This window comes from Ceratocystis lukuohia (assembly GCF_044167205.1).
Source record: "Ceratocystis lukuohia strain C4212 chromosome Unknown Supercontig8_pilon, whole genome shotgun sequence".
In the NCBI taxonomy this organism is placed as follows: Eukaryota; Fungi; Ascomycota; class Sordariomycetes; order Microascales; family Ceratocystidaceae; genus Ceratocystis; species Ceratocystis lukuohia.
The window spans coordinates 1,945,680-1,956,880 of record NW_027263527.1 but is presented as its reverse complement, the minus strand read 5'-3'; the positions used below and the strand labels follow the sequence as shown (position 1 = coordinate 1,956,880).

At 47.0% G+C, this 11,201-nt stretch overlaps 4 protein-coding genes across 4 annotated transcripts; 3 read left to right on the top strand and 1 right to left on the bottom strand.

The window, feature by feature from the left end:
* Nucleotides 1-298: 298 nt before the first annotated feature.
* Nucleotides 299-2,185, bottom strand: HOO65_080485 (serine/threonine-protein kinase ppk6 protein; the record flags this gene model as incomplete). Its single annotated transcript, XM_071001573.1, has 1 exon — nt 299-2,185. One exon carries the CDS (start codon nt 2,183-2,185, stop codon nt 299-301), a length of 1,887 nt encoding a protein of 628 aa, XP_070856715.1.
* Nucleotides 2,186-3,079: 894 nt separating this feature from the next.
* On the top strand, nt 3,080-5,334 carry HOO65_080484 (WD repeat domain-containing protein; the record flags this gene model as incomplete). The annotated part of the gene is made up of 4 exons (XM_071004184.1): nt 3,080-3,271; nt 3,338-3,868; nt 3,930-4,098; nt 4,208-5,334. 4 exons carry the CDS (start codon nt 3,080-3,082, stop codon nt 5,332-5,334), a joined length of 2,019 nt encoding a protein of 672 aa, XP_070856714.1.
* Nucleotides 5,335-6,897: 1,563 nt separating this feature from the next.
* On the top strand, nt 6,898-8,427 carry HOO65_080483 (Serine-rich adhesin for platelets; the record flags this gene model as incomplete). Its single annotated transcript, XM_071001572.1, has 1 exon — nt 6,898-8,427. One exon carries the CDS (start codon nt 6,898-6,900, stop codon nt 8,425-8,427), a length of 1,530 nt encoding a protein of 509 aa, XP_070856713.1.
* A 782-nt stretch (nt 8,428-9,209) lies between these two features.
* On the top strand, nt 9,210-10,883 carry HOO65_080482 (uncharacterized protein; the record flags this gene model as incomplete). The annotated part of the gene is made up of 1 exon (XM_071001571.1): nt 9,210-10,883. One exon carries the CDS (start codon nt 9,210-9,212, stop codon nt 10,881-10,883), a length of 1,674 nt encoding a protein of 557 aa, XP_070856712.1.
* Nucleotides 10,884-11,201: the final 318 nt, after the last annotated feature.

Sequence of the window (11,201 nt, the reverse complement as noted above, 5' to 3'; positions counted from 1 at the left end):
AGAAAAGAAACAAATGCTCTCTTCATACGCTTCAGCGGTTGGGATGAAGTCGGAATCTGTCTAGATTGACCTTTTCATCCAGGCGTAGTACGACGCGTATTTTATAAAATGGCTGCTTCTTTACTCTATACAAGAATGCTTTCACTGCTTTTGCTAACAATAAGTCTCCCATGTAAAACGACATATCTACCCAAGGCCATACCATGTTTGGTACTGTTCAATTATCGTAGATTGAATAGTTTAGAACCGTGATTCAAGGCATCAGCACCTTTAGGCTATTAAGCCAAAGGACAACCTTCTAGCGTGATCGAAGTGACTTTTCGTGCTCGTCCCAGAAGTTCTTGCAAGCTCGGTGCCCCCAAAACTCCACCCACCATTCGCCAAAACTATCCTCCACATCCAGATCTACTTTCAAGATCCGTTCCTCGCGTTTAATGCCACAGAGAGCACAGGCTTTCGGCGCAGATGGAACCACTTTTGCTGTTTGAATGGTCATATTCTCTGAGATTTCAGGCACCTTAAGAGCCGAGCCCGATTTCACGGAAGGAGCTGCATTAGCCGACGTAATGCCGGAGCGGACGCGCCCCACAAGAGCTTTCCAACTAGCTACTACATCAGCAGCTTCGCGGTCTTCACGAATCGCCTGTGACTTGTCTAGTCCTGCAATCTTCATACCCTTACTTCCAGCCGCCGATATAGACATTGATTGTGAAAGGAACCTGTCCCGGTGCCATCTTAGCTTTCTACCCGCCATGATTCGAGCAGCAACAGTAGCAATCTGCAAGTAGGCCTTTAGGAAATTGACTGTACGCTGATCCTCCATTACCCTTTTCTTGGCCGGGCCGCTAAGGCTAGCTAGGGGCTTAAAGAGCGCTGTATTTGCTACTTCAAACAAACTGGGGAAAATTCCCAACAGAACAGAGGGGGGGGGTACGTTAGTCGGAGGAGATTCTTTATCCCGAGATTGATTGGAAGGTATGTTCAAGGTATTCTCCATAGGTTCCCATTGAAAAGAAGTACCGCCGGGCAGGTTTTCTGCATCACTCTCATTTTCATGTGTTTTCGAATTTTTGTCGCTCTCTTCAGGGAAATCTTCAAATTCGGGCCATACATCTTGGGGGCTTTCAGTGTTGCCAGAAGGCCAGGCGGTGACAGGTTCTGATAGGCCTTCTTGTACATCTCCTTCTTTTCCAGTCACTCCAGTCTTGCTGCTTTCCGCTTCCTCCTTTTGAGCCCCGCGGATGTCAAATGTAGCTTGAGTTGGAGTTTTCAACGACAAGGAAGGGAATGGATTTCGATCGTGGAAAGATGGCGACCGTGGCGCTTGTGGATAAGGTGATGCCGAATTGCATGGTGAAGATGTTAGAAAGGAGCCTGACATATCCAGTTTCGGGGGTCGACTCTGGGACGGCGTCAAAAGCGAGTTCAGAGGTATCGAGGCATTGGGAGCAGCCAATGTAGCAGAAGGAGGTGAATTAAACTCTGATTCTAGGGACAAGAGATCAACTGACGGTAGCGTAGGCTGTTTCTGCCCTAAGGCTACTTGCTCTGGCTGCACTACACTCTCGAATTCTCCAAATTCTTCGTCATTGAACTCGTCGATATCAAAGAGGACATCTCCATCTTTTTCGGCAGGTGTAGCTACAATTGGTGATTGTGTATAATTCGGTTGAACCGATGGTACAAGCGGAGAAGCCGAGCGAGACCATGAAGGTATAAATGGGTTGGGGTCTGTACGCGGTTGAGTTTGAGACTGAAATATGGACCGCAGTTGTGATTGCGATTCTTGTGACTGGAAATTGAGTGCAGGCGGAGTCTCAACATGGGTCTGGGATGGCTGTGATTGAGGTGCAGCAACCGGGCCGGAATCAGAAGCAGTAGAGACATTATCCAAGTTAAGCAAGTTATTTGTCAGGATATCAAGCGTGTTACATCTCACCGCCCGCGTAGGGATTACGGCGGGCTTAGAGTGTGAGGAGCCATCAGAGTTGGTCACGGGCATGAAATTAGAAGCAGGGTCAGCAGCTTCGAAATCCCCCCATCCATCCTCATCGTCATCTTGTGATGCCACAACTGGTGACTGGAACAATGGGAACTCGGACGAAGTGTGAGCCTGTTGTGGTACCGGGTGTTGTTTAGAATTCGAGTAGAAATCGTCAAGATCGGCTAGGAGGTTTGCAGACATGCTATAGTGTATATCTCTTTGTACAAGTGAGGAAAAAAGCAATGTTGTGAGGGAAAGAGAATGGGAAGGGAATAAGAACTATGAAGGCATAGTACAAGCACAGGCCTAAGTTTTAAGTATATAGTGTTTCCATAGAGGAAAAAAGAAGAAGAGACATAGGAGAGGCACAGGCTCCGAGACGTAGTCAAAGCCCTGAAACGAGTTAGAAGAATGAATGTATGATGTGTAATCACCAGTCATACCATTGGGAAATAGAACAGGATGCCAGGGGTTAACAATCCTAACAGAAGTTCAACCAGATATTCTGAGATGAATATCCAAGTGGAGGATAAATATGTAACATGAAGGCTTCTAGGGTAGGGTCTACGTGTCTTGCCATAACTGCCTTGCAAGTAATAGTGGGGCTGACAGGTGTTCACGGCTGGCATTAAAGCGAATCAGTGGTTCAATCACAGCCTCCATGTTCATATGTTCATAGGCTTCATTGACCAAATACTCAAGGTGGCGATGAAACGCTTGCATGAAGGCCCAAGATCTATTTTCTTTCTCACTGGAATAACTACACCAGCCTCGCCAGTAGTGTTCCTAGTAAAGTGTATATAGTTACGATGAGTTCAATAGGCGCTATTCGGTAAGTAAATATCACAAATGATATGACGTCGTTCCCTACCTATCATAGAACATCTCACTCATATATGGAACCATCTCTTATATATTCCATGTCTAGTGACACATGGCGACAGACATTTGCCCGCGGGTCAAACCTAACCAGTCTCAAAGAAGGTGTGCGTTATAATGGCACCCAAAGTCCTTGTATCATGGGCTACCGCTCTCTTTGTTGGAAGGCAAGTAAAACTGGCTTCGTCCATCAATATTCTTGCATAGTTCTCTAGAATGATCAAACTGACATTCATCTCTCAACCAGATATTTTTGCTTTTTGGGACTGCCCTACCGCAGACTGGCCAAGAGCTTTGAAAGCACTCCGCGAGACTTACTCCAGGAACAGACACCTCTTTCTCAAGTTCATTCATCATCCTGAATCGCTTTCTTCACTGAATGGTGATCCCTTGGATGATGATCCCAAGGTAGGGCCAGCCTATAGTGAATTCTATATTTTGCTCGGATAGCCTTGCTGATAAATAGGGATTAAGTCACCTTGGAACACCCGACAACAAGACGAAGCGGTGCGTCTTGAGATTGAACAAGACGTACGTCGTTTGCCAGACGAACCTCTGTATCATGAGCCTAGCGTTCAGATGATGATTACGGACATCCTTTTCATGTATTGCAAGCTAAACCCTACAAAGGGGGGATATCGCCAGGGAATGCACGAACTTGTTGCTCCCATAATCTTGGTTCTCAGTAAAGATGCAGTAGACCGGACTATAGTATCGCCAGAAACGTCTACGGACATCCCCATGTTGGATATTCTTGACCTGGCATTTTTGGAACATGACGCATTTGCTATATTCTCTCGCATCATGGAAAAAGCCTGCGTTTACTACGAAGTCCGGCAATCGCAACCTGTTTCGTGTGACCCTGCAACTCCTGCAAAAACAGATTCCCAGGTAAATGGCGTTGCCATGTCTAACGATAGGTCACTTATCGTGGAAAAGAGCAAATACATTCACCAGGTTTGCCTTCGCAAGGCTGATCCCGAGTTGGCTCTGCACTTGAAGAATGTAGGCATTCTTCCACAAATATTTCTCATGTGAGTTATTTCTCTAACCCAGAACTTGCCAGAAAGCTAACATTCAGCAATGGGTTAGTCGATGGTTGCGTCTTTTGTTTACCCGCGAGTTCCCTTTTGAAGATCTCGTGGTATTCTGGGATATTCTGTTCGCAATTGACCCTAATCTTGAGTTAGTTGACCTCATATGTGTGGCTATGATGCTTCGGATTAGATGGGAATGTAAGTTTATAGATGGAGGAGGAGGAGGAGAGATGGGTGGTGATATTCTGATATCCGCGCTAAAGTTACAGCCCACGTCTAACAAATTTGCACTGCCAAACACTTGTAGTGCTTGGAGCAGATTATACCGGGTGTCTGCAGCTGCTGCTCAAATATCCAGCACCAAAGGGCAAAACCGGGCCTCATACATTTATAGAGGATGCGTTTTCTCTTCGACTTCACCTCAATCCGTCTAGAGGAGCGGCTATAATCCAAAAGTACTCTATGAAACCGCCAGAACTACGAGAAGCCATGAAGGTAAAATCTGCAAGTCAGGGTACGGACCTGGCAGGGCTGTCTTTGAGTAACCACGGGCTTCAAATTCCCTATCCACTTACCTCACCCTCCCGCTTCATAAATTCAACTGGAGGGATGGAAGCACTCCTCCAAGGTGCCGCACGAGGCGTCATGGAAAAAGGCGAGAAGCTTGGAATAAACCAAGCGGTGAGGGATGCTATGGGAGAGCTTAAAAAGAATGTTCAGCAGTTGCAAGAAGCAGCCAAACCAACGAATATTGAAGCTCAGATGCTGTCTCTCCAAGCAAAAAACGTACGATTGGCCCGGAGTATTGAGGAAATCGTCGACTCTCTCACACAGCTATCTAAGTCGGGGTTTGCGGATCGGGAAAGCAGCATTGAAATGGTTGAGCTACTTACTGATAGGCTTCATCGCGTTAGCCTTTCACTTGCTGACCCGGGTACTCAGTTATCAGAGACACAAGCCGATACCATATTTTCGGCTGATAACCCTGAAGAGCTGGTAAACTCGGTAGCCATGTCGGCCGATGATCATATGCACGCTTTTAACCCAAATACTATCGCGAAAGATCAAACAGTAGGGGAGAGAGTTGAGGAAGCCACTGCAGCAACAGAACTGCCTGTCCCAAGCCGCCAGCCCCTGGCCGAATCTTCGCTTGCGTGGATGCTTACAGGAAGTGATGATACGGACAACAGATCCGGCACCTTTACAAAAACAGCAACGGGAGTATCTAAGAATACCCCTGGCCGCTCGTCCTTACGGGGAGCTAGCCAAGAGCGCCATTCGTTTCTGTTTGGCGAGGTTGAAGATTCCGGGCAAGACATGACAAGCAATGATGTTAAGCAGCTCTCTAGCTTAGGTCCCGTGCCCAAGTTACAGTCGAGATCGAAGTCTAAGTTGAGAGATGCCGGGCCACTGGGACTGGATGATTCTGCATGACTTCACTGAGGGGGCCTTCAGCATCTTGCTCTGCATTTGGCACACGAAACCAAGATGTAGTAGCATGCATATACTAGGGTATTCATTGCATTTCTACGTTTCAGGGCACACCATGCTACGCTATGCTAGTACTAATGCTAATCGGTATATTTAAGGGGAGCTTTGGAGGGACAGAAATGGGACAAGAGACCAGCGGAGGCACTGGCTACAACAGAGCCTAGAGAGACGATGCCTCTATAATCTTATAGGGCGAGGGGTGGTCTGTAGCTCGCATTTAACATGGGTTTTTTTTTCACCCCCGACAGGCCCGAGAATAAACCCGTATTTGTGCGGCACACTACTACGCACATCGATTTTTCCATTTGAACAGGATAAGCACATAGAAACTATATTATTATTCATTAAATAATACGGGATCGTGCCATGACGAATAATATGGACTTGGTTGGATTTCGTGAATGTGGTCTTACCAAGTCGACGAAAGCATAGACAGAGCTCAGATTTTGTCTTCTGTAGCTACACAGGTTCTCTTGGCATTCTGCCCTGCCCTGTATCTTCACGAGGCGGCAGGACTGTGTTATAGTTATAATAGATGTTTTGGCTTTGGGACTGGGTACTTGCAGAGTTTCACGAAGCTTCGCCCTATCTCCCGTTCCCTTTTTTTATTTCTTTCTTCCTTGCCATCTGTAACTCTTGGTCTCACATGTGTCTCCTTTTTGCTGATCGTTTTCAACCTAGAATACACACACACAACCTGGCTTGAAATGAATGTGTAGGCTCCCCTGCCATTTGTGTCTTGACTAAATTAAAACTTGGCTGAATTTCATTTCACATCCCCGCTAAGAGGGGAACTCTGATGATCGGTGAATAAAACTCGTCCATTGGACAATCAATCGCCTCGTCGTTTATCTGCTTGCTATGGTTGTCGTTGGTGCTAGTTGCCGATATGCACCTACAAGGTATGTAATGCACTTCGTTTCCGGTTGAGTCCCTGCGGCTCTTTAAAGCCCAGGCAGGATGTCGAATGTCGGGTGGTTATCTATATTGTGATTGTGGGCTGGCTAGACTATACTATACATGCATGGATAGGTAAAACTTGACGTTGATCCATCCCATCCATTCATATACGCGTCGCTCTTTTTTCCACTGCTTTCTCTTCTTCTATTTCTTCCTTCTCCTTCGTCATCCTTCAATTCTTTATTTTTTCTCTTCATCAATCTCCTATCTTTCTTCTGTCTTTGCTCACTGTTGCCCCTCCCTTTGGCTTGTACCTTCGTCCACCCGCTCTTTTATGCATATGCGTTGCAAAACCCACCATCCTGCGTCTGTGTTCTGAACATTGAGCCCATATCTCATCATATCATCAGATGCAACAACACATTCATTCTTTTCTCCCACTCTCTTTTCTGTTTTTAGTATCTTTCTTATAAAGCCTGCCATCATGAAATTTCTTCCCACCGCGCCGCCAAAGGCATCAAAAGCTCCGCGGGAGAAGACGTCTTTGGCAAAACTTTTCCCTTTGCGCTCCTTGAGCAAAAAGGCTCCTGCTCCTCAGCCTCCCCAATGTCCATTCCACGTCGACCTGTACCTTTGTCAAAGGATGGCCCCGAGCCTACGTCGCAAATATCTCTCTCATCATCCACCGCCCTCACTCCCCAGTCTACTCATCTAACCGACGCTGGGGCCCATAATGAGGCTCAAGTTACACCCGTACAATCACGCGGTCGAGCTGGGTTTGAGCCAGAGTCTCCTCCAACCTCACAGCCCGAGGCACTACAACCTGACGATGCCAAGCCTAAGCCGTTGTCAGACATCTTTGCCGCCGATTCGCTATCTCATATTTTGTCTGCCTATACTAGCAACTCGGAGGACAGTACAATGACAGCCCAGAAAACGACAATGGCCCCAACAACGCAAGCTATTACGTCAACGGATACGGATAATACACCGATGGAAGCCATCAAACGCAAAACTTTGCCCGGCGCCTCTTTTCTATCCTTGTCCAGCGATGCCCTAGGATATGATTATTCTGTCTTGACTCAGTATCAAAGTCAAGAGAATGAGGCGCAACAGGCTCATGTTACGTCCAACACCCTCCAAATCCCTGGATCAGCGGGCTTGCCCAAGTCCCCGCGGTCTGTTGGCGGTGGCACCGTTGATTCAGGAAATCAGGAAAACAACAGCACACTTGACACAGGTGAAACTATGGTAGATCGGCCTGTGTCTGTGATGACCGATCTTTTGTCCACCTATTCGTCGCTTCCTTCAAATACGCCCACGACGCCTGCATCTTTCAGCTTAGCTTCACCGGCGACTCATGCCCCTTCGCCGCCGATAGACGATCATACAGGCCAGAATGGTGTGACAATGCCTTCCTCGGAAAGCACCAACACCAATGTCTCATTACCCCATTCTGACCCTACTTCGCCACCTCACAACCAATCTATTGAGCCTCAACTTTGGCGTCGCCGCTCTGTTAAAAATGACGTGCCTCTTCAAGTTCCTACACTTATTTTGCATCCAACAACAGCTTCTTTTGCGCCAAACACTCCTGTTTCTCAGACACGGGAACATGGAGCATCAGAAGCCCGATCTCCCGCCAGTCACAATTCCTCCCCAGCCAAGTCTACTGCTACCCCCAAGGAAAGCAGCACTGGTGATTATTCATCACATACTTACGCTCCGTTACAACAGTCAGCGGCTTCATCAGCGCAAAGTCCAGATCTTGTAACAGATTTGCATACACCACCACATATTCCATCTTCTGCTGATATCCAGACATCGTCTGAAAATACCCTTTATTTCCCCAAGCAAGCTACGTCTGTGTTGAAAGAAGGGTCTGTATTGCCTGCGCCAAAACTAAGACGGGTCCATTTTGATTGTTTACACCGCCACGAACGGATGATTCGAGTCAGCAACAAGCATTATCCACTCACATGCCAAACTTGCGAAAAGGCGGAGACGGATGACTTTGCTCGCTGCCCTTGGTGTGCCCTTCGGATCTGCGTGCCTTGTTCCTCAACCTTGAAGAGTGTCCGTGGTGATGTATCTCGTTTACTTGACGCCCTGCATAATAACCCTCCAGAGGCTTAAGCAATAGGCACAATCTTGCCTTTGCCCAACTTCAAGTTCGGGCTAAGCATAGAAAGTCTCTTGTTGGCCTTTAAGCTCCCAAGAGATAAAGGGCTTGCTTGTGCTGTTCGAAAATCCAAGAGGCGGGTAGATGTGTCCAGTTACCTACCTACTTGCTGTCGAACATGGTGCCTCAATTACATGTCGTTATTTGTGTTGTCCTCCCTGTGCATGCCAAAGGACTATATATGCTTTATTGAGCTGCAAAAAAGCCATGTTTATCATTGTACATGTGTATATATATGTATATCTCACCATTTGTCATTTACGGGACTCCCACACGGTCGTCCAATACTTGCAACTTAGATAATCACCGAGGTTTTCCTATATTATTTCCTATGTAATACTGCATTGGCGTTCTGGCAATTTTCTCTTTGTACCCGTATCCTTTGCTATTTTACTTCGGCTATTAGTTAGTCTACATTCATTTTAGTGCATTTGCGCTCAATGACTTTGCTGTGCTTTGATTGCCTTGTGGAAAACTTCCAGATTTCGTTGATCTTCCTGAAATTGGCTTGTGAAAGACAGGACCGCTCGCTTGTGGGTCTCAGAATCAATGATCGGGCAAAATATGGCATAAATACACAGCATAAATATTATACACAGCCATTAGTTATCGCGCATAGTTATGTAACCTTCACCAAGCTCGAACTCCATTTCTCTCTCAAACGATACCTAGACTTCTATTTGTTTTTTCTTCGATTTCGCTTTTTTCGTTATTTTTTTTTTCAGAACATGTAAACATGCCTTCCACTTCAGCCGCGACACGTCTTCCGGGGCGCGCACGTACACAATCGTTGCGCAAACCTGCTAATATACCTAAAACTACTTCCACGGATGCAGCGCCCGAGACTGATCGTCACAAAACTACAAAGGTGGCTGCGTCCCATGCCCTATCCGCTTCTTCACCAAGTCGACTGCCCTTGAAGCCTACATCTCGAGCGGCTGCTGCAGGGTCAGATACACCTCCATCATCCTCATCTTTCCCCTCCACCTATCGCACTACAAACAGTCGCCCTCCGGTTACAAGTGGACTTAGAACTGGCCTGCGGCATCCTACACCTAGCACTGGCATCTCTTCCGACAGCAACCCCGATGATATTCCAAGCGTAAATAAAAGATGCCCTCCTTCCTCCAAGCCAGCATTGGCTTCAAATTCCCAATCTCCTAGTTACAGTGCTTCCCAAAGGACGTCAACTATTGTCCATAGAAGGGCTAAATCGGTTGTGACGACACCCTCAGACCATTCTTTGCTACGCCCAACACCGGCATCCACATCTCTATCATCTGTGCCTGCTACTAAAAAGAGCGCGCCTTCAGTTCATGTCACTACGAAACCCCGCTCAATGTCACACCATTCAACAGTGCCCTCTCTAGCTACCTCGACGGTAGCTGGCCGAAACCTAGCCATAGGCTCTACACTTCTAAGCCGGAAGCATACCTCTGCAGCTACGGGCACGGATACAAGCTCCTCGGACCGCAATCCTTCTGCAACAACGGCTGCACCAAAAGCGCCAACATCCTCGGCCACAACCACACTACGTCCTCGGCCAGCCTTCAACACTCTCCAACAGCACTATTCACCCCTCAAGAATCCGGTTTCTAAACCCTCCATGTCAACTTATACAACCTCGCCCTCGCCAACCAAGCTTTCAAGTAACGCCAATCTATGTGTGGAAACCAGTCGCCATCAAAACGAGTTACTGCTGCTGCATATCCTACACCGCGATTCAGCTAGTGCTAATGAATCATGGCGGGAAAGTGCCTTTCAAATACTTGGTGATCGGTTCCATCGCATGAGAACCCATAGCAATGAACTATCAGCAGCTGAAACAGAACATGTAGATGCTCTCAATATCGAAGCTCTCATAACGTGGGGAGCCTCGAATGGATATGGGCTAGAAACCAAAATACAGGCCTTGGATTCTATTTTGCTGGGTCTTTGGAACATGTCAGAAACAGGTGGAAAATATATCCGAGTGGTGCGCAGATTTGAACGGTGGGCTGAGCATATGAGAGAAGTGGAGGAAGCTCGTAATTGTCAAGATTGGGATACGCTACTTCGCGAAAAGGATGTTGCAATAATAGGCACCTTAGACCCTTCGTGGAGAGAAGAATGTATAGCCCTTGGTCGGCGGCTAGACGAATGGCGTCGAAACTTGATAGATATGAGCCACTCTGGACTCAGCTCTGGATATCAAAATCCAGAGGCTCAGGCCCCGCCAAAAACATCGAGTCTACAGCGAATAATGCGAGGATTCTCTGTGTTAATCCGTGACATGCTTACTGAGCTAGCCATCATGGAACAGATCGAGAATGAAGCTATTCGCAGAGAACAGAAATGGGTCGACAATATGTTGAATGATACAGAGGAAACTTGCCATTACCAAGCTGGGGCAATATGGAGAGGCATATGAACTACACTGCGAAGGTCAAATAGCGCTTTTCAATGTATACTTGGGCGTATTCATGTTTATATGTCCGGCCATTCTAACACCGCCACTTAACTACACCTAGACAGAGTTGGTTTCCTTGAGATACAAAGTCTTCAGCTTTGTAGAGCATGTAGAAATCTTGATCACATCGGTGCATTCACGGAATAATGTAAGGCTATCGGTATGAATTGCGACGTCCTATGTTGTGTATTGGGTATTACGCGAGCTAGAGATGCAGCCCTAAACCATCTTCAAGAAGCAGAGAGAAGGAGAGAGATAAAGGGGCCATGGTAGAGAAGA